Here is a 23,921-nt window from a genome sequence, read left to right as displayed (position 1 = left end):
TACCTTCCGTCACTGGTATTTTGTATTTAGTGATGTGCTTTGTATTGATGAAAACACAGATGATGTTTAAGTATAAAGTTGCAGAAATGTGGAAATACAAAAAAACCCAGTAAAGTACAAGTACAAGTACCTTGAATTTGTTCTTCAGTAAAGTACTCGAGTATACTTGAAACTTCCTCAGTGGATTATTCACAATGAGACAATGAGTTTTCTGAAGCTTTAAGTTTAAATATGGTGCGGTTACACATTACGTTGTGGTAAAGTTTAATTTCATGCTCTGTGCTGCAGCTAGCGCACAGTTAGCCTCCGTTAGCTTCTGCTCTCAGAAAATAAGCAGCTTTTTTTGGGCTTTTAGCTCCAGAAACCAAAACTATGATGTCAAAGTGACAAAAACGTTAATTAACACAAAACATTTTTGCGTTACAAGTTTTCTGGTGTTTTATGTTCAATTACAAATTTGCGCTAATTTGCATGAATCTGAACTAAATGTGTATTTTAGGTGTTTTTTTATTTCCTCCAGTCTGAAAGAAGAAACGTTGCAAAAACATATCAAAATCTTTCATTGTGTGATAAAAGTTAATGAAACGTTGTCGTTAAGTTTAATTCATTTTTTAGCTTTTGCGCTGCAGCTAGCGACAGTTAGCTCCTGTTAGCTCCTGTTAGCTTAGCTCCAGAAACCAAAACTATGATGTCATTGATTCACAGTTGGATCGTGGTACCGCCCGTTTAACATTAGCATCATTATCACTGCTAATTAACACAATGACTTTTTGCATTTTCTGATGTTTTATTTTTAAATGTGCAGTTTTGACATTAATTAACAGCTGAATGTGAGTTTTGGACGTTTTCTTTCTGCAGGTCTGAACCAACACTACTTGCATTGGAGCTAATCAGTCTCTGAATTGTCTTCACCTGTTGTGTTGAGGACTTTCCCTCAGTGTTTTTGTGTTTCTGCTGTTCCTTCCCTCCGCACTGACTCTGGTGATGGAGGAGGACGGAGCGAGATGAGCGACAGAAGTGAAGGAGGAGGCAGCAGAGGAGCGATGGATGAAGAGGGAGGAGGATGAAACAGGTCCGCAGACAGAAAACAGCCGCTGGTTGAAACTCAACAGTTTCTCAGCAGCAGAGAAACAGCGTCTCCTCCTCCTCCTCCTCCTCCTCCTCCTCCTCCTCCTCCTCCTCTCTGCTCCTCCATCCTCCGGTCCTCCTCTCCATGCCGGCGGAGGTCTCCGCGCGGCTGCCATGGCGAAGATGCGCGTGTCGTACGAGTACTCCGAGGCCGAGGACAAGAGCATCAGGCTGGGCTTGTTCCTGATCGCCTGCGGGATCCTCAGCCTCTTCATCCTGGGCTTCTGCTGGCTCAGCCCGACCCTGCAGAGCCTCCAGAGCAAGCCGGCCAACTGCACGGTGAGCGCGGACACTCGGGCTCCGAGCGCCCGCTGCCGGAGCCTCCTGCCCGGCGGCCGGTGCAGCAGTTTGTGGAGGGTTGATGGATGAAGTCTAAGTTGAAACAGATCGTCCACTTTTATTGTTATTGTCAGTGTCACGAAGCTGGAAGTTATGCGCGTGTTTGTGTCTGCAGGCTGGACGTTTTAAATCCCTTTAATTGAGATTAATGTGAGTTGAAGTCTGACCGCTGTTGTCTTTATTAATGTTGTCAACAACAGCAGCAGTATTAGTATCAGTGCGTATTAGTATTTGGGACGAACCGATACGTGTTTTTTACACGATTAAAGAAATATCTTCATGTGTAATATTTGCCGAATTTACAAGAAGGTCCAAATAATGAAGAATTTATCAGAAACAGCGTTGCACAAAGTTTATAAAGTTTCCTTTCTCAGTAACTCACTAAATTTACCTTTTTTTTTAAGGGAGTCTGGTGACTTTCTCCACCGGGGACAAAGAAGTAGCCTATATTGGTTACTGTTCCGTGTATTTATAAAATGTCACGTTTACTATAAATTGCTGTCTTCTTTAATAAACTGAGTGTAAATGACATCCGTCCAAAGTGATCCGGTCACAGGTGGACAGCTCAAACTGCATCTGTAAGCCTGTACATCACTTGTACAAACAGACACGATGTTTTTTATACAAACAAAGAATAAACTTCATGTAGAACATTTGCCGAATTTACATGAAGGTCCAAATATATGAGAATTTATCACCAGCAACGATTCACAATGTTTATAATCTGTCCTCTCACTCAGTAACTCACAGAATTACGCATTTTTTAAAGGGAGGCTGGGGACTTTCTCCGCGGGCGACACAGTTGAGTGTATTTATAAAATGTGACATGTTTCCTAGCGTCCAAAGAAGTCGTTGTTGTAGCCATAATATCATGTGTTAGTGACTGTAGAGGTTGTTGCTGTTGAATAGAAGTATTTCCGCTTTTATAAATATTAAGGTAAAACTTTTACGTAGTATTGGACCTTGTAAATTTACTAGGATTTCTATTAGTTTATTCAAATTGTTACTAGAAATAGTGATGAGTCTTGAATGAACAGATAATTAATTCCAAACAATTAAGATGATTTATTAGTTTGTCAGTAAGAAATATCCTTTAATATCACAGTAAACTGAATATGTGGTTGTTTTGTACTAAAAAAGAGATTTAAACTCGTCACATTTATCATTTTGGAGCTCTGATATAGGATGACATCATGTTATCCATCTACAAATGGCTGATTTTCAAAATGAACCATAAATAGAGCCGACCGATATATCAGGTGGCTGATATCGGCCTATCACAGAGGCTGTTCACGTTTGGTTTCACCATCAGTTCACAGCTGATGTTAACATGGTCTGAATGACCTCATGTGATCAGATCTCACTTCTCACTGGGACGATATGTTTTTACACAAAGAGAGAAATATCTAACGTCTGCTGAATTTACAAGAAGGAGACAATGATTCAGAATCAGTCAGAGACAGAGTTTCACTACGTTATAAAGTTTGTTTTAACTCAACAACTCTTAAAATCACTACATTTGTTAAGGGAGTCTGGTGATGTTGTGGTTACTAGTTCAGTTTGTCTTTAAATCTCAAGCTGCACTCTGTCATTCACTTTTAATATTTAGGAATACCCAATATTCAGATTTCTATTAGTTTAATAGGATTGTTATTTGAGCCAAAACAATTATTATAACAGAGAATTAATCGTAAGCATATTTTTAACAATTTAATAACATTGTGACGATATTTTAAGTTATTGAAGTATTTTTTCTAAACATATTAGTGGTTCGGTGTTACATTGGTTGACTCTGAGCATCAGTTTGATTATTTTAAATGATATGTTGTCTCTCCTGACCCGGACACACATCAATATTGAAAAATGAACCTCTGCTTATTGTCGACGTACTGTAGATGTGTTGATGTGTTTCTGTGGCTCAGGTTGATGAAACATGTTCGTCTGGAAAGAGAGAAGTGATAAATCAGGTCAGAGTCTGATACAGCTGAGTCGTATCAGTGTCTGTGATGGACAGTGCAGATGATCAGACTGTCATCAGATCTGACCGGATCAGTCACACTGAGCTGTCAGTCATCAGTCACACTGTCACTGAGTTTAGCACCTGACAGTCGTTTCTTTATTTTCCTGTTTTTAGACACGAGCGGCGTCACTTAACAGATGACATGTCAGTTTGTTAAAGAGGCAATTTTTGTTTAAAACATTAAAAAAGGCGTCTCTGTTCTGTGTTGCAGAGATGTCTACTGAAGTTAGCATGCTAACGAACTAGCCCCGGCCCGTCCTGCCTCCTGACAGCGCTCTGTAGCTCAGAGGTGACAGTCTGACAGTTTCAGCTGGGAGATGTGAAAGCAGCCAGTTCACTACTGAGTCTAACAAGTCAACAAAATAAACTCACTAAATGTCAAGAAAGGAAATATTTTGACACCTTTTTCCCTTAATAAACAGAAAAATACAATCATACACCGTCTGAATTCAAGTTTCTCCCTCTGACTGAACTAAGACGAGCTTCATCGCCTCGTTAACTCATCGTCAAACACACTTCATTCAGACTGATGTTTGTTTTCTGAGGAAAAAAAGTCACAACTCAGCCAGAAAACTATCGACAGAAACGTGTCACGTTATTGTTGTTGCTCTTAAATCTACTTATTTTTTCAGCTAGCATGATAAATGTTAAAGTCGACCTATTGTGCTTTTTTTTCAGGTTCTTCTGCAAGTTAAAAAGGTCAAAGAAGCTCCTCTTTCCCACAGAAAACACTGCTCCTGAACGCCCCGTCAGTAGTTCCGCCTTTTAATTCTGTGACTTTGTGACATCACACTCTGTCATCATGTCATACATTTGCATAATTTATGCAAGTTTGGCAAGTAAGAATTGAGTTGTTGTTGTTAGTGGTGCTGACTCAGGCATGTGTGAGCCGACCAATCAGAGCAGACTGAGTGTTCAGGAGGAGGGGCCTTAAAGAGACAGGAGCTAAAACAGACAGAGGGGAGATGCAGAGCTGCTGCATGAGACAACTGATGTTTTAAAGCAAGTAAACCTGTTCTGGTAGTGACACGAAATAAAATGATGAATCTGAAAAAAAGCAGAATATGTCGTCCTTCAGTGAACCGCTCCTCGACCACAGCTTTAAACAAAACTGTGTCTGATTAGGAGACTGATTTTGTCTGATTTTGACACAAATCCAAAAGTATTGTTTGAAATGTCCCTTCTTTTCTTCTTTTTTTCTTTGTTTGATGTCAATACAACGTGTGTTTGTCCACCTTCATGCTGCGTCACTTTCCACTGTGGATTATTAAAACTGCACAGCGTTTCAAAGCCGCTGGGAGTTTTTCATGACATGAGTTACGGCCGGCTGCAGCCTGCACTCCCAGCTGTTCACTGCAGATGATGAATTCTTACCAGCTTGATTTATTTGGCTGTTAGCTTATTGCATCGTCCTGAAATAACGTTCATGCATTACAGAGTGGAAGCCTTTTGTTTTTTTGTCTTTAAATCTCAAACTCCACTCCGTCATTCACTAATCCACAGCTTAATGCAACATAAATCACAATACTTGGACTTTATTGCAGTTCCCTGACCTCTTCAGGGATGAGAAAAGATCTGACTCTTATCAGATTTGTGTAGATTGATTGTGTATTTACCGTTTATTGATATTTATATTCATGCCTGCAGCTGTTCAGGCCGTTAACAGGCAGAGAGAAGAAATGCAGACGTTTTGCTGACATTTGAAACCAGGCTCGTTGATTTCACAGAGATGTCAGTTTTCCTATGGAAGCTAATTAAGCTAACGGTATCGCCGTGAGTTCACTGAACACATCTCCAGCCAACTAATGTTTTAAACTAATGTATTTTAACACTAAACAATATAAAATGGTTTAAATATGTCAAAGTAGCAATCGCAAGTTCAGCAATCAGTCCATTCGAGTAGTCGTGTGTTCTGGGTAACAAGAAGTGCGAAATGACAAATTCTCATGAGTGAGCTGTTGTGCCTTGCTAATGGTTGCTAAGCTAATAGTGGACAGTTGTTATTTGTGGGAAATCACAAGTTTATGTGCAAAACTGCTTGCATGTTTTTCAAGAGCGTGTTTAGGGTGAAACGAATATAAATAAATATTGTAATTCTGTGTTCGTCCTGCAGGTGGTGTCGGTGCTGCGTCCAGAGGAGATGTTCGAGTGTGTGTTTACGTGCGGTACGGACTGTAAGGGCACGTCTCTGTATCCCTGCCTGCAGATCTTCGTTAACAACTCGGAGTCCAACTCTGTGGCTCTGCTGCACTTTGACGAGCAACAGCTGGTCCTCAACCCAAAGGTACGACAAATTAATGAATTTAACTCTCCCATCGTGGCGGTTTAACTTTCAAATCTGACTCTTCAGGAGCATCTGGTGGCAGATGTAGGAAACTACATCAACAAACACGTTTTCATCTACGATGCACTATTAGTTTCGGGTTTTTTGGATATTTTACAGAAAAATTTCAACATAACCCCTTTTATTTGTTTACTTAATTATTTATACTTTAATACGTCATGTTCTAGCACGCCTCACACAGTAGTTACATTTAACCAAGCTATTATCTTTTCCTGTCCTTCCTAAACATTTTGTGTCTACACCTAACCAACACTAACGGCCGGTGCATCAAAACGTGAAATCAGCTGACGTAAAATGACTGAATGCAGAGATAAAAATGGAAGTGTGGCAGCAATCGTCTGAATTACATGTTGTTGTTGTTGTTGTTGTTGTTGTTGTTGTTGAGCGTCAGAAGAGTTTCGGTCCGATTGGTTCTTGTGTCACAGCTGCCTGAAATCAAGAGCTGAACAGAAATAGACGGAGGCAGAGCGAAGCAGTGAGACACCATTAAGACTCTCAGTGAGTGCATGAAGGCACCATTAACACACAGCTGACAGTAAACACATCACAGCTGACGCCGTGTGTGTGTGTGTGTGTGTGTGTGTGTGTGTGTGTGTGTGTGTATAAACCGTTCCTTCAGACAACTCATCAAACTGACAGGCGAGATAAGAAAAGAGGAGGTGATACAGAACATCCAACGACTAGAACTGGGAAAAGTCCTGGTCCAGATGACCCACTGAGGACTTCATGGATTATCTTTTATTGTCCCGACTTCTTTTATATCTGTTTTATTAAAATCACGGCAGCCAGGTTGCAAAAAAAAACTGACGGAAAGACCGAGAGGAGGCTGTTCGAGCAGCACATCACCGAATGACATGTTTGTTTGGTTGTCCACATACTTTTGGCCATGCAGTGTAGGGGACTCCCCTCTTGAGAGAGGTTGTGTCCTGAACAACAAAGTGAAAACATCACGATTACAGTCGGCGTCCATCTGTGGACATCTTCCTCTTCTTTAGTGCACGTCTGGGTCGTCGCTACAGCAACAGAGTAAATATAGAGGGGAGAGACGGCGCGTCATCGATGCCCCTCAGTCGCCATGGTGACAGCAACCGAGATGATGTGTAGAGACGGAGAGAGAGAGACGAGTCACGCTTCATTCAGAAATCCTTTAATGTCTAATAGACAGAGAGAGAGGTGGGATATAAGGATGGATGTGTGACCTTTCTACGCCCGTTAATGCTCCGCTCACTACCTGCTCTGAATTATAAGAGTGAAAACATCGTTAACATGTTAAAGGACAGAGCTGTTTCTGTTGCTCCTCACACCGCTTCTTTTAAGCAAAGAAAGGAATATCTTAATGTCTAATGTTGCTGAATTTACAAGAAGGAACAAATAAGTCAGAATCAGTCACAGACAGAGTTTCACACAGTTTATAAAGTGTCTCCAACTCAACAACTCACTAAACTGACACATTTGTTAAGGGAGTCTGGGGACAAAGAAGTCGCCTATACTGGTTACTGTTTAGTGTATTTGTAAAATGTGACATGTTTAGCATCAATAAAATGTTTCTTCTTTCATAAACTGAGTGTAAATGGTGAAATCAGTGTAAACAGTGTGTTCAAACAGACACTGACACTTTTTACAAGGAAACAAACAACTTACTGTTTTCATTTAATGCTGAATTTACAAGAAGGAGACGATGATTCAGAATCTGTCAGAGACAGAGTTTCACTACGTTTGTTCAGTTTCTCCTCATGAAACAACTCTTAAAATCAGGAGATTTGTTAAGGGAGTCTGGTGACAGTGTGGAGACTAGTTCAGTGGTTGGATCAAGTGAAGTCACATTGACATGTTGAGACCCACTTCTGAATGTGTTCTGAGTGATCAGAACAATTTTCTAAATCATTGGTGCCTTCTTGTTTTTGTAAATTTGGCATTAAATGTTTAATTATTCATTCTTAACTGTGTCCTTTTAGCCTCTTATCGACTAATAAGACAGACGGACAAACAGACAGGCAGGCAGGCAGGCAGACAGACAGACAGACAGACAGACAGACAGACAGACGGACAAACAGACAGACAGACAGACTTAATTGTGTCTAAAATGGCCGCCGTGCCTGCAGACCAGCTGACTGAGAGACAGATGAAGGGAGTTGGAGTTAATTGGTGTCTATAGGGGGCGATTAGTTAATGGAGCCGCCTGTGGTCCAGATGACTGACGTGACATTAAGATCAACGGTAACACACCAACTGTCTCCATGTGTCCATATGAGCTGCTGGTAAAGGACCATTCCGGCTCTTATTAAGTAGTTTTGTCCGTCATATATATTGATGAAGTTAACAAGTGAGGTCTGAAAATAAAACAGATTCATTTAGAAGAGAAAACAAAGATGACCAGTAAAATTATAACAGTCCAGATCTGTGGAGGACTGATGCTGCCAACATAAATACAAATACGTAAACAAATAAATAAAATGGAAAATAAATAAATATGATAAATCAAAGCAGGAATATCAATTTATGTAACATTTACAAAAATTAATTAATGCCTACATTCATTTTTTACATAATTTTTGGTGCATTTGATGGCATGTTTTTTTTTTAATTGAGCCATTTATTAATTTCTGTTTTTATTTTTTATTTTGGCCGTATCAATCCTCCGTACAGATCGTTATTAATATATATATTTAAAGTATATTTTAAGTAATTGTTTAATTTAAAATACTAGAAATGTAAAAATAAAATAAAATGAAAAAGTAAATGATAAATAATGAACTTAAATGAAAAGGGACAATAAAATAATTAATAAAATAAATTATATATTTATAGAAACATTAAGTGGTAAAGAGGATTATTTAACTGCTCTTAGACAGCGAGCTGCTGTTAACAAAAGGTTGTCGGCATAAACTGATTAAAACAGAGTTTTAATGTCACATTAAGTATTTCGTGCTCTCATTTAAATCAGATTTACAGGATGTTGTGCTGAACACTGGGTCTACACCAGGGTTCACTGGTTTTTCGGCTGTTTTTACGAGCTGCTTGTTTTATCTCTAATATCTCTGATTCCATCTCATCTTTGACATCAACAACATCGTGCACGGAAACTTTAGAGGAAAAGTAAATAAAGATTAAGTTCCTGCTTCATTCTGATTGAAACACGACCTGAGCCATGAAATATAGGTTGGATTTGTGTGACTTTGTGAAGCTATTTGGGATCCATAACTAACCTGTGTGCCGTCAGCTGGGACATGAACACATCACTAAATCTTAATTTACCTGAAAGTCTGATAGCGTTTTAATAAAATACGTATTTACAAAATGTCTCTCCAGGGACGGCTGGATCCGAGCAGACGAGACACATCGATACAGAAGACACACACACGCACACAGTAACACACACACACACACACACACACAGTAATACACACAGTAACACACACTCCTGTACCCCCTCTGGTTTATTGAGGTCAGGAGTTCATTTCATTTTTATACGAACAAAAATCAACTGTGGAGACGAGAGCAGAGAAAATGTCTGGGAGGAAAAATAAATGGACCACCATGTGTGTGTGTGTGTGTGTGTGTGTGTGTGTGTGTGTGTGTGTGTGTGTGTGTGTGTCATCCATCAAGCTACCTCACACTCTGCTGGTCTCTAAACAAGAACTGATAAGCTGGTGTTTCTGATCAGATAACGACTCAAACCTGCTGCTTTAATTAAAGCTTTACAAATACATCAAATGTGTATGTGTGTGTGTGTTTGCGTGTGTGTGTTTGCGTGTGTGTGTGTTCATGCACGCACTACACAAATGAAGCAGCGTGTTCGTTGGAATCAGTAGGTGTGAAAACAAATATCAGAGCGTCTGGCTGGACGTGCGCTCTGTTTTCTGTTTGTCTTTTGTCTCGTTTGGATCTCGAGGTGACATTAAAACTCCGACATGAGTCACAGAAAAGTTATTTGAAAACCGAGCGAGAACGTTGTGTCTTCTGTCACATGCTGGCTCTTTATTCCTGATAGTCAACATCTCATGTTTTTATTTATGTAAAAATAAAGCTCTGTTAGGTCAAACCATAACATAATCAGAGGTATGATGAGCAGACGGAGAGGCCTCGAGGAACTCTGTAAAAACAGCAATAAAGTGTGTGGACCCTGGTGTAGCTGGCGAGCACTGAAGTGGCTCTCCATAAACGTGATTATAGATGAGAGCACAATGTTTACAAACTGTCTGATTAGCTGCTTTTGAGCTGAAATCAACAATCAGCGTTCTGGTGAGGCTGTTCTCGTTCTCCATGTGTGAAGACTGAGTGGAGGGCAGTGGAGGTGACACAGCAGACTGAGGCTGGAGGATCCGTGTCCACCAGAGTGAGATGTATTATATTATTACATTATTCATATTCACTCTCAGCAGGATTTTCCTCACATCTGCTGTGGTTGCTGCTGGCGACAGCGGCCGGTCAATGACCAAAGTGACTGCTTTTGTTTCGTCTTCTTCGTTTTATTTACAGTTCATGATCTCTTATTTCCTCTACTCTATTACAGCCATGTGTTACGTACAATCCCCCAGGAACAGCGCCAGGCTACGAAACCAATTTAACATGGTGGTCAAACCGTGTAATTGCATCATCACGTGATGCGCAGGGGCCCAAAACGACTTTTTCCTGTTAGCTTAGATCAAGAAAGAAGCAGCTGTGAAATAATAAAGGATTTTCTTTCTTTTTTGAGCATCACAACCCTCGTTTCACTGTCATAACTTGAGCCATTCAGTCCAATAAAGTTTGCATGGATCTTTCAATAGCTTCTGCAAAGACTTTCCAAATGTTATCGGACTTAATCAACCGAGTGCTGATGGTGAAACGAGTCATTGTGGGTTGTGACTCTTAAAAAAAAGTTATCTACTGTTTAATAGCTGCTTCTTTCATAATGTAAGCTACCGGGAAAAAATCTCTCTGGGCCTCAGTGCGTCACGTTTGGCCGATATGTTGGTTTCGAGCCTGGCGTTGGTCATGGGGACTTCAGGAAGTCAAGGTTTTTTGGCTTCATGCACCACTGAGCAGCTTTCAGAGGAATGAACGTGGTCCCACCTCCAACACTGTGTCCAGGTTTAATGTAACGTCCGTAGTAGAGCTACATTCAGAATGAAAGATGGCGCCTATCAGTCCAATGAGACTGAGTTTTCTAGCTTCCAGGTTTACTTCCTGGTTGTGTGGCCCGCTGAACATGGTGGAAGAGATGGATGGTGGACTTCACATCTCTTAAAACCTCCATTAAGTTGGACAGTTTCACAGACATCTCTTTTATAACGGTGCTCTGGGTGGAAAATGCTGCTTGGGACGCATTTTCCGTCTGAATTATATATTCACAGGCTTCCTGGATATAAGATTCCCGTTCCCAGATGAATTCCTACATCGTGACGGGGACCTCTGCTTCTTTTACTCTGTTATTTTTACAATCTTGTGTTTGAAAAACAAACCAGCAGTTTATTCTGAGGTCAAACTGAGAGTGAACTCAGATCAGCGGCTGCTCTTCTGCACGACGTCACAGTGAATGAACAAAACCAAACTGTTTTTTCTTCTAGATTGAAGGTTGTTTCCTCAGTTTTCTCTTATTATCAGGAAGCAAAAGTTCTATTTCAGTAAACTTAAAAAGTGAAACAGTAAAAAATCACAATAGAGGAAAATAAAAAGTTGTATTCTCTGTGAGCCAGTTTACGGTTTATTGCTCCGAGCTCTTAATGTTCCCCAGGCTCTCTATCAAATGTGGACGTAACTCACTGCTTTCTCACACACACACACACACACACACACACTAATACTAATGTAGCCAGCCCGGCTCAACTTGGCAGACTCCATTAAACTAGAAATGGATTGAATAGTGTGTGTGTGTGTTTTACTTTACCAGCACAGGCACTATATTTTCCCAGAGTGCTTTTCTGCCTTCACCTAATGGTGTGTGTGTGTGTGTGTGTGTGTGTGTGTGTGTGTGTGTGTGTGTGTGTGTGTGTGTCCATCACATAATATATTTCATAAGTGCTGAAGTCTTAACAACAAACTAAAGCTGCTTTGGCTTTTGAAATTGTATCTCAACACACACACACACACACACACACACACACACACACACACACACACACGGTATCTTCATAATGTGGATTACTCTCCATATTTTACGGCTCGAATTTCTGCTGTTTGCTTTTGTTGTAAAGGCTGATTCTGTAGAAACGTTTGGTTTATGTTGTTTTTAAAAAAGAAATCACCATATTTGATTTTCAGAGATAAACCTCTTTTAATTTATTTATCTTTGTGTTGTGACGTCTCTCTACTTTATTTTTGAATGAAAGCGTTATTAGACGTTGACATTTTCGCCTTATCTTCTCCCACAAGGGCCACAACTAACCATTGTTTTCATTGTTGATTCATCTCTTAATTATTTTCACGATTAATTGATTAGTTGTTTGGTCTATAAAATGCCTGAAAATGGTGAAAAATGTCGATCAGTGTTTCCTCAAACTGTCTTGTTTTGTCCACAGCCCAAAGATATTCAGTTCACTGTCACAGAGGAGGAAAGAAAGCAGAAGATATTCACACTTAAGAAGCTGGAAACTCAAACCAATTATCTGAATAGTTGGCGATTGATTTAAAAGCAGCTGATCGATTCATCGGCAGAAGATTTTCTGAGAGATTTAAATAAATATCCTCTCTGATCTCCCACAGCAGCAAACTGCAAACATGCTTTATTATGTGTGAAAGATCATTTGTCAGTGTGACGTGTGATCGTGGGACACTATTGTCCCAAAATACAAAAGGACAAACACACAAAGGAAACGAGGACGCTGCAAAAATGGTAAAAATGAATGAACATGTTCAGTTTTCAATCACAATGGACAAAGAGATGCAGAAAAATCAAATCAATATATGGTTTGACCATTTTGTGAGAAAAATGACTGCTACAATCGTAAAAATAGCTTTTGCTTTGTTGACAGCGTGAACGCACTCAGGACACGCTGCTTCTGAACGGCTGCAAGTGAATTTCTCCAGTGCCAGATCAATAAAGTTGATCTTATCTTGTGTTAATTTATCATATCGAATCATACCGTACCGTACTTTATCGTATCAAACTGTATCACACCGTATTGTATCATATCATTAATCTTTCGTCTCGTACTGTATCTTATCTTATATTATCATATTTTTATTGCATTGATATCCCATTGTATCGTATCTTATCATACTGTTTTGTATCATATCTTTTCTTATCTTAACTTATTTAACTGTCCCATTTTGGATCATACTGTATCGCATCGTATTGTACCGTATTTTATCATATCATTGTGTTTCTTATATCATTATTTCATACTGTATTGCTTCGTATCGTACCACACTGCATCATATAGTATCTGACCGTGTTGTATCTTATCATATTGTATTTTATCGTTTCGAATCGTACCGTATCATATATTATCACAGCTTATTGTACCGTATCGTTTCCTGTCTTATTGTTGATCTTTTATTTCTCATTGTTTCTTATCTTATACAGAAGAGAAAAGTAATGTTTTCACTTTAAAAAGAAGTCCAACATGAACAGATGCTTTCTCGTGCCGAGGACTCAGTGGATCATCAAACACAACAAACAGAATTAGTGAGTGTCAGACGGAGATTTGAAAGCCAGAAGTGATTATTGAACCACAGGTGCTGATCGATAACCACTGTATGAACCCGTGCAGATTTACTGCGAGTGCTCTGCATCCACTTGTAAAGCCTGTACAGCAGATTCATTTGAGACCCTTCCTCCCGTCAGTTCCTGTCATTAAGAGATCAAATCAGCACTAAATCATGTGTTTGAGCTGTAAAATGGTGATCTGAGACGGGAGACATGAACACAGTGTGAGAGGAAGGAAGAGAGGAGATGAAGGCAGGTGGGTGGTTTCACTCAGCCAATTACTCGCCGAGTAATTTCCTCGTTTATGACTTAATTATGTTATAAATGTAAATGACAGGAACGATGGGTAACCAGAGGGCAGCGCTGCGACAGCTCTCGCCTCTAACTTTCACCACCACTTTAATATTAACAATGAACTCTGATCCCAAACTAATTATTTAAAGAAGCAAGTGGCAAAGTGTCCTCGGTGTCGGCTCGGTGTGGGGACATTTGGACCTCATTAGTTTAGAAACACGGCAACAAAAACACAACAAATCAGCAGAAAAGGTCGGCAGAAAGAGCTTTTCATTTATAAAGCATGTTTGTACAGGAGGGAACAGAAAATAATGTAATCACTGAGGAATGACGACAGCAAGAAGGGTGTGTGTGTGTGTGTGTGTGTGTGTGTGTGTGTGTGTGTGTGTGTGTGTGTGCTTGTGTGCGTGTGTGTGTGTGTGTGTGTGTGTGTGTGTGTGCAGCTAACTTAAACTAATTAAGCGTAATGAGGCAGTGCTTCTGGAGCTCCAGGATGTCAGGGGGCCGTCGGTGACTCCCTGCCCAGCCAGGAGCCTCTGTCTCCCCCTGCTTCACTCCCCTCTCTCTCCATTAAAAATAATAATAATAATTTTGAATCTGTGACATTTTCCTGGAACAAGAAGTTTTAAGTTCTTAATTCTTCCTCTCTGTAGCCAAGATGACGAAGCTGCTGTCTGTGTAAAAGGACATAAATTACATTAAAAAAATAACCTTGATCTCATTTTATGAGTTTATCAGTGTCAGCAGTTGTGGAAGAAGTACTCTGATCTTTAACGTCAGTAAAATAGCAAAACCAGAGTGTAGAAATACAAGTACAAGCTTTTTAAAAGGTGCAATATGTATTTTAGTTCAAACTGTAAAAATAAAATGGCTAAAATTATCAACAGAATATAAAGAAATAAACAGTTTTGACGTTATGTCAGACGTCCAGGGGTCAAAAGCTCCCGTGTTAGCGGTGTCAATACAAACACTCCCCTGGTATTCTGGCTAGCTGCACGGCTAACTAAGCTAACAAGCTAACAGTAGCTGCAGTGACAGATGTATAAACAGTTCCTGTAACTTCCTGTGAATACTTCCTGACATTTTTAAGAATTTTTATACAATTCTCAGTCTCGTTTCTTTTTTAACCATCATACATATTTAATAAGCTTCTGTTTTGTCGGGGCCATTTGTCCATTGGCTCTTTGGTTGTTACTTCCGCTGAGGAGGTTGTGTTTTCTTTCATGTCCACTTGTTGGTTTGTTTGGTTTGTTGTTTGGGCGGCTGTGGGTCGTCCAGTGATCAGAAGGTCGCTGGTTTGCTCCCCGGCTGCACATGAAGTATCCTTGAGCAAGATAATGAACCCTGAATTAAAAACTCCAGGAGTCTCGGCCCAGAATAGACCACATCAACTGTTGGTGTGGATCCGGATAAAGTCTCACTTTCGTACCATTCACCAAACCACCACGTAACATTGTGAGACGGGGTTTGTTTTTCCAACATTTTCGTTGATTTCTCAGGGAATAACAGGGATCTTGATGAAAGTCAGGCGTATTTCGCTGGCTGGTATCAATGAGTGAGTACAGTCTGATGTGGATCTTGGATCTGGTGAGCGGTTCTGGGTGGTTTAAGATTTAGAGTGATGCAGGGCTGTCAAGTTTGAAATTGGATAAGACTTGATTGAATTATAGGGGCGTGTCGGGCCTTGGCAGAGGTCTGCACTCGCTTTTTAAAGTTTTCTCACATCTCAGGAGCGACCTCGTGATCCTCTGTGAAGCTTTAGTCAGCACCAGTAGGTCCAGTAACCAGTGACACACTGCATATTACTCTTATCTACACAATGAGTACTTACTCATTTTCATACTCATTTCATTTAAAAGGCAATGACAGACTTATTTTTAGCCCCGTTGGGATGTTGGGTGCAGCTGATGTGGTGGTTCCTGCTCTCAGGTGGTGCTGTAGGACAAACACACCTGCTTAAATAAGCTCACACTGACCTGCAGATTAATCACTGTCCCGTTCATCCACCCTCCAGAGGATGGGACAGGCAGACAGACAGGCAGGCAGGCAGGCAGACGGACAGACAGACAGACAGGCAGAGAGACAGGCAGACAGACAGGCAGGCAGGCAGGCAGACGGACAGACAGACAGACAGGCAGAGAGACAGGCAGACAGACAGGCAGGCAGGCAGGCAGGCAGACAGACAGACAGACAGACAGACAGACGGGTCCTCCTGGTAATCTGTTTATCCGTGTGCAGAGTCAGACTGAGAGGCAGCAGCAGGTCACTGAAGACGAAACACACACATCCTGATTTTCTGTTTAAATTCATTATATGGTTTTATAACAACAGCACTGATAATGTCAGCAGACAGTCTGGGTGGTTAATATATTCATATTTATACATTTTAGTAACGGGATTTATTCTTAGTGGCCGTACGCAGCAGATGTAACACATGTAGCATGTTGTCTGGCAGCTGCGTGGAGCACTTTCACATTTTGGTTACTTACAGATACAAAATACATAATGAGTACTTTTACTTTTAGTACTTTGAGTACATTTTGTTGCTGTTACTTTTGTACTTTTACTAACAAATAAACTAACGTTAGCATCATTAGCATGTTGGTAGTTTCCTCTCCATCTGTCTCTCTGAGTTGTCCCAGAGTCACGTCGTGTTTCAAGGAGACGTGGAGAGTTTTCACGTGTCGTCTTTGTCGCTCTGCTGCTTCTGAACTTCAGCAGGACGACGTTCACTTCTTCTTTTCCCTCCATGACTGATCCAATCAGGACGAGCTGTGTTGGTGCTGTCAGCCTGTCAGGAACTGATGGATGCTCTTTCGCTCACTGTTAATTGTTTGTGTGTTGTCACATCCCGGTTGTTTTTCAGGCTTTGAGCTGTAAAGGACAGCAGCTCATCGGATGGAAGGTTGACATGATAAACTTTGGACTTCAAATGTTCAGAACCAGTTTATGAATCTGATCGTCGTTGTCGGGTTTAAAGAATCAGTCAGATGAAACTATGATGTCAGAGACACCTTTTCTAAATGAATGTGTTGCTGTTTCTGTACTTGGAAACATGTCTTATTTCTTATTCCCTCAGGTTATAATAACAACTTATTTTTCGATCGCAATGTAGAAAATAACGGTGGCCCTGAGGGTCAAAACATGGCACCTGAAACCACAATAACAATTCAGTAAACACGAAATATCAGAAAACAAAACAACATTTTTAGAGAACACATTTTAGAAAGTGTAACAACATTTCAGAAAACATGTCAAATTGTCTGAAATGTCGTAATGTTTTGTGAAATACTGTTGGGTTGAACCCTCGGGGCCTCCGTACAATCTGCCAAATTAAAGGCAATAAGCATCAAAATTTTAAATGTAAATATTACAAACAAGGACACAAAGACAATCAACGAATCACCTACAAGGACAGAAAAAAAACACGACACGTTGCTTTTGAACTGACTTTATTTCACCCGCTTTAACAGCACAAGGATGTTAAAACTAAATATAAAACCAGCTTCTTGTGCATCAGCGTGTCCCTGCTGCGAATACAAAGAGCCCGAAGTGACAACAGCACCTGAGACAGGAATTTAAATGTGTTCGGACTCTGACTTCATCCTGATCCGTGTGTCCGTCCTGAGCCTCCACATGTCAACACACACACGACTGGTCTCATTTAGACCGTCACTAAAACACACACACACACACACACACACACACAAACACACACATACACACACACATACATGTAATTGTAACTTCCAGCTGTTGGCATAGCAACCGCAATCATCCAGGAGGGCGACCCATTTATGATGTCACGGGGCGAGGCGTGTTTGATTGGCCGGTCGATGAATGGTGTTGTGGGGATGAATGGCTGCCGAGCTGAACGGGGCAGTAAGCTGACAATTACCTGAGACACACACACACACACACACACACACACACACACACACACACACACACACACACGCAGTGAGAGAGAGAGAGGGAGAGTGATGGTCTCTCGACCTTCACTAAGCTGGTGAAACAGACGGATCCAGTGGAGATCTGCTCACCTGAGCTCGTAAACACTTCAGACTCTCTCACAGCTGAGTGGAAATAAAACACGTGTGAGGTCGACGTCAAGGTCGTGACATTTATCACGTAATCCACACGAGGAGGCAGAAGTGATGTGTGAAAACAGAAAACGGATTTACGGATACATTTTTTATCTGAATGTCGTCTGTGAGGACACCTGAGAGTTTATTATTACACATTATATACTTTATCTTTTATACTTTATATACTTTATCTTTTATACTTGACTTTTATATCAGGGCCACTTTTCAAACAAAAGAGAAAACAACGTTACTCAGGTCGTTTTTGCAGTTTATGTGGGATGTAACTAAGTACATTTAAAAAAGAAAAAGGAAAGAAAGCATGTAACTAAGTACATTTACTCAGATATTGTGTAATTATGTCCTATTGAAGGTTCTTTAAAGTGGCACCCAAAAGTCATTTGTGAGTAAAAGTAAAGATACGATGTTAAAATGTGACTGAAACAAAAGTAAAAGTCAAACATGTGAATAGTATTTTAGTAAAAGTCTTAACGTATCTGATATTAAATGTACTTAAGTATCAAAAGTACATTTCTGGCAGTAACTGTACTGTACGAGTAAAAGTAAATATACAGACACATGTATTTACTGTGTACTTCAACCGACTATCAGACCCAACATGTTTCTGATTATCAGAATCAGTGTTTTGTTTGGTTTTGCCAAAAAAGTCATTTAATTTGAAAATGTGCTGCTTTTGCTGTGATGCAGCAGGTAATCTGTAAAGTAACTAGTAACTGAAGTTGTACTCAAGTACATGTACGTAGTTACGTTCTGTGAGTAAAAGTAAAGATACGGTGTTAAAATGTGACTTTGATGAAAGTTTGTTCGTGTAATTACGTCCAAATTAGAAGAACTTGTGCTGTACTGAGTCTTCAGGAGGAACCGATGGGCTTGGAGCCGACAGGAAGTCAGAAAGTATGTGATACTTTTATTGATTTTGTATCAGTTGAGACCGGATCGATCAGTGTGAGTCTGTTTGTGTGTCTGTGGCGATGCTTCTCTCCTCTGATGGAGACACATCGTGTGTTGTTGTTGTTGTCAGATCTTCTCTGTGTGTTTGTGTTGAGCTCAAACACAGTTTAGGTTGCAGTCGCCACGACGCCCCCTCCTTCTGTACCAATCACATCATCGTCATGGCAACCAGCTGATCCACGGTAACCAGCCAGGCACCAATCAACCTCCTGCTACTTGACTGTGTGTGTGTGTGTGTGTGTGTGTGTGTGTGTGTGTGTGTGTGTGTGTGTGTGTGTGTGTGTGTGAGATGTTTGGAGGCTGAAACTAAAACTAAAGTGAGGAGGAGGAGGAGGACGAAGCAGACCCCCTCTGAGCCAATCAGCATCAGGCTCGTCACCTTGTTCTGGCCTCGTTGCAGCGCCCCCTGCTGGCTGAACACCACCGAGTGTTTCAGCTGCACTTTCATATGTGTGTGTGTGTGTTTGTGTGTAAAGTAACTACAGTTGGCAGGTAAGTGTAGCAGAGTAAAAGGTGAAGTATTTCCCTCGCAGATGTAGTGGAGTACAAGACTCAAGACTCAAACTACAACCAGTGATAGAATGTAACTAAGTACATTTACTCAAGCACCGTACTTCAGTACAATTTTGATTCACTTGTACTTGAGTATTTACATTTTCTGCTACTTTGAACATATTGTACTTTTTACTCCACTACATTCATATGATAACTTTAGTTACTTTACTTTAGTTACTAGTTACTTTACAGATGGTAAAAATATATGATAAAATTAATTCTAATTATCAGAAAAATGCGAACATCGGATCCAATAATTGGTCAGGTTGATAACGCCAAGTTTATACACACATGTAAATATAAGTATAATTTGCTTTTACTCTTACTTTTGATACTCGAGTACATTTAATGTCAGATACTTTTACTTTTTACTCGAGTACTATTCATATGGGTGACTCTGACTTTTACCAAAGTAATATTTTAACATGATATCTTTACTTTTACTCAAGTATGACCTGCAATAGAATGTAACTAAGTACATTTACTCAAGTTCTGTACTTAAATACAACTTCGAGGTACTTACCTTTTATTCTTTACCTGAGTATTTCAGTTTTCTGCCACGTCATACTTCACACACTCAACTACATTTTGGAGGCAGATATTGAACTTTTACTCCACTACATTTATTTGGTAAGGTATACAGTAAATATATACGTGTAAATATAAATGTCTGTATATTTACTTGTACTTGTAGTAGTGAGCATTCATACATGTGCCTGTCGTGTCGGTGGGGAGCAGATTTCCTGCTGACTTTCCCCTTTAAACACGCCGACTCCTTCAGCCTGCACAGCTGTGTCTCTGGGCTGCAGACAGCGGACAGGCAGAGTGTAACCTGGCCTGACCCTTCTCCTCACGTGGCGGCAGATCGATAAAGAATCGTGTCATCGTATTGGCGACCGCGGTGTTGATGGTATCGATCTGTGTTTGTGTCTCTCAGTGTTCGTACGTCCCTCCCTGTGAGAGGGACAACCAGAAGAACAAAGACAGAGTCCTGTGGTGGGAAGATTATTTCACCAAAGAGGTCAGCAGTCAGTCCTTCACCTGCTACTTCAACCAGCAGAGGAGGTGAGAGACACACACACACACACACACACACACACACACACACACACACACACACACACACTGAGGTCTATTTCAAGGTGTGATGCAGATAAATTGGAATCGGAGGATGTGTGATGTTGTGAATTTGGCCTCAGTGACGGATCATTGTTGCCACGGGAGATTACAGATGGCCGCCGCAGCTTGAAGCATCGCACCTCTACTTTTTGCTGCCTGTGACCTTTGACCCCACAGACGTGACCCCTGACTTCAGATCTTCACATCATATATTTTTTTATATCTGTGATGGACATTTTTTCAACTTTGCAGAAACTTTCAACCCACTAGAACGAATCACGGTGTTTGTTTACCACCTTTGACTAACGTTGGATTGGAGGCCACAGCGTAAAGGAAGCTGAGCTGAGTTTACCCCAAAACCGTCAGAGAGGTCCGACCACCGTGTTTGATCACAAGCCGTGACAGCACCGGCTGGTTATGTTGCAAAAGTAGGAAATAAAAAAAAACCGATTTGATATTTAATTTGCCTGATTTGTGACCTGGAAGTTATTTATTATGTTTTCATGGACTCACACAGTCGGTGCGGCTCATGAGCGGCTCTGTTTACGGCTGATCCTGAGCTGAAGCTTTAGAAGACAAACACACCGATCTCTCAGGGCCTTCTGACTGTCTCGACCCCGAGAGGAGCTGCTCATGAGCCAAACCTCCTGCGTGAGTCGATAAAGACGTAATAAATAGACGAAAGCGCGACATCACGGTGACTCAGTCTATCACCGTCTCAAACACAAAGAAGCTCAGTCATCGTGTTTTCAATCAGTCTGCATTACCAAAATCTGACGAGTCATTTCTCCATGCAGGTCTGATTCATTTATGTTTACTCAAGAACAAATCTGAGGCACTTGCGTATTTTCTTCTTTGAACTGCACCAAAACAAATGCTGACATTAAATACAGCGAGGAAATGATGATTAATGCACAAAGTCCTCGTCTTGTAATCACTCTTGTGTAACCTGCAGGTTCCTCTTAAAGTACAAAGGCAGATGAATGTCGATTGTCAAACATGAAAGAAGCTTTTCTTCCTGTTTTTATTCAGGTTGTGTCTACTTTTAAAGAGGCACGGCTTCTTTTTATGCCGCGACTAAAAATTGATGAGCTGCAGAAAAACCAAAGATCTCCTTTAGCGTGTCAGCTTAATCCTCCTATTACTCACAGACGATGCTTACCTGTGACCTTGGCTGGTTTTATTTTTATCGCTGCACCAGAAGGATCAGAGAGGAAACTCTGCTTCGTAAATGAGCGTCCGCTGGGAGCTCGTTGATGCTTCAGATGAGTGTTTTAGAGAGAAAGAACTGGAGCACTCAGAGGTTTGTTCAGGTGAGGGGAACACAGTCAGTCACCTGGTGGACGGGCTCGTTTCAGAGTATTGTTATAAGTATTGTGTGAGCTTCTCTTGTGCTGTATAAACTTTTCAACTGACCAACAGTCGGGAGCACGAGTTGGTGATGAAGCTGACTGTCTCAGCTGAAGTGTGAGCACCACAATCAAGTTTAAAGGAAAAATGTCATGTCAGTTTTCTTTGTATCACCTTAAATTGCAAATTCACCTCATTAAAAGGCCTCAGGACTTGTGCTGCAAAGTTTAGAAGTTTCTCATCAGCTCCGAGGTCATAATCCCGTCCTTCCAGGGACGCACCATTTTTCAGAAAACCCCAAAGTCCCCCCAAAAAAACCTGCTCAACGTCTCTGTGATTGGCTGGTGTTCGGTCCTTGGTTAGGGTCAGAACAAAATGTCAGAGGAAGAGTAGGAGGATCCTAAAAAAAATGTATGTGATGACACCTTCCTTTGATTGTCTTTTAATGTGAATGAGTTTTAATGTGTCTTCACCGATAATAAATTAGAAGAAGAAGCGGCTGTAAAAAATAAATAAATAAATCAGATTAATGAAACCGCTGTAAATTCACCTTGTTTCCTTCTTCTTCTTCTCCTGGTTTCAGGCCGGACGACGTGTTGTGGCACCGTACCCACGACACCAGCGTCCTGCTGCACTGTGTCCTCTGGCCAATGGTGTCGCTGCTTCTGGGCACGCTCATTGTGCTGCTGACGGTGTGTGCGCGCTCCCTGGCCGTTCGAGCCGAGGCTCTCCAGAAGAGGAAGTGCTCCTACGAAGTGTGCCAGGACCTGTCCACCGCCTCAGATCGCCGCGGCAACAAGGCCGAAGACCCCCTCTCGACGAACTCTGACCCCGAGCTGTCGTCACCGACAAGGACCCTGCCGCTGTTCGCGGTGCCGGTGCGACGCCGCGATCGAGAACATTAAAACAGGAAGCTGTTTTTCACAATCAGGAAGTTAAGGAGCTGTCTGAGGACGGCGCCGGCAGACCTCAGCTGTCTGGTGAGTGGATGATCAGGAAACCAGGAGTTAAGAGAAGAGGATGAAGGGAAATCTGACCTGTTTCCTCTGATTTAACCCGACAAACTGGATCAGTGGCGACTCTGGACGCTGCATTTCTTCTTTGAGTCATTACAGAGAGTTACTCTGATGACAACAGTGCTGTGAGAGATGGTACGATGAGCTTTGTGTCGGGAAAAGTGAGTCAAACGTGACTCATGAAACTCAACTGCTCCTCACTGTAGCTCCTCTCTTAACGTAGTCCTCCCTCTGAGTCCCAGTAGCCATAACTGTTAATAATAGAGCCAAAGTCCTTCATCGTCGAAACACGCTTCTTGAGTACGTTAAATATCCTTCATAATTTATTATTTCTCACTTGTTAGCATCCAAAATTGCGATATACGTTGTTTCTTATCCTCCAAAACTCTCTTCTTGTGTCATCTTTACAGCTTTGTAGTGAAAGTAAACTCTGACTGAATGTGATTTGTTACTTTCCAGTTCTGATGCAAGGAAAACATGAAAGAGAGGAGGCGAAAAAAACAGTAAAAACAATTTTTTGAAGTCAGTTTTCTTTTGAGGTAAATTTGAATAATTGAACTGACTTTATCATTTATTTATGTTTCCACTGTTGACTCATCAGTGGGCCCATTAGTGGCTCCTGTTGCTCCTCCTGGTTAATGATGTGAGAGCTCTCTGAACCACGGAGGTGTTTGCAGAAAGCAGGAACAAACCACAGGCCCTAATGCTGCCGGTTAGCCTGAGAGCACACGAACAAAACCCAACCGCAGAAATGTCATCAGGAAAACCAGCTGCAGCGAGACTTTCAATTCATGTGGAGGCAAAGAATAGTTTAGTGCAGCAGAGGTGGGAAGTGACGAAGTACATTTATTCAAGTCATCATCTCCTCCTGATGATATAAAGTCAGGCTCAGCCATCATCTCCTCCTGATGATATAAAGTCAGGCTCAGTCATCATCTCCTCCTGATGATATAAAGTCAGGCTCAGCCATCATCTCCTCCTGATGATATAAAGTCAGGCTCAGTCATCATCTCCTCCTGATGATATAAAGTAAGGCTCAGCCATCATCTCCTCCTGATGATATAAAGTC

General features: G+C 41.1%; 1 protein-coding gene across 1 annotated transcript; it reads left to right on the top strand.

Annotated features, from left to right (window-relative positions):
• Positions 1 to 957: 957 nt before the first annotated feature.
• LOC141008498 (calcium-activated potassium channel subunit beta-4-like) lies at positions 958 to 23,267 on the top strand. Its single transcript, XM_073480892.1, has 4 exons — positions 958 to 1,407; positions 5,601 to 5,771; positions 20,305 to 20,432; positions 22,420 to 23,267. Exons 1-4 carry the CDS (start codon positions 1,048 to 1,050, stop codon positions 22,739 to 22,741), a joined length of 981 nt encoding a protein of 326 aa, XP_073336993.1. The 5' UTR covers positions 958 to 1,047; the 3' UTR covers positions 22,742 to 23,267.
• The last annotated feature ends 654 nt before the right edge of the window (positions 23,268 to 23,921 follow it).

The sequence above is a fragment of the Pagrus major genome, chromosome 14, assembly GCF_040436345.1.
Source record: "Pagrus major chromosome 14, Pma_NU_1.0".
NCBI classification, from domain to species: Eukaryota; Metazoa; Chordata; class Actinopteri; order Spariformes; family Sparidae; genus Pagrus; species Pagrus major.
The sequence above is the reverse complement of the archived record's forward strand: the minus strand, read 5'-3'. Positions and strand labels throughout refer to the sequence as shown.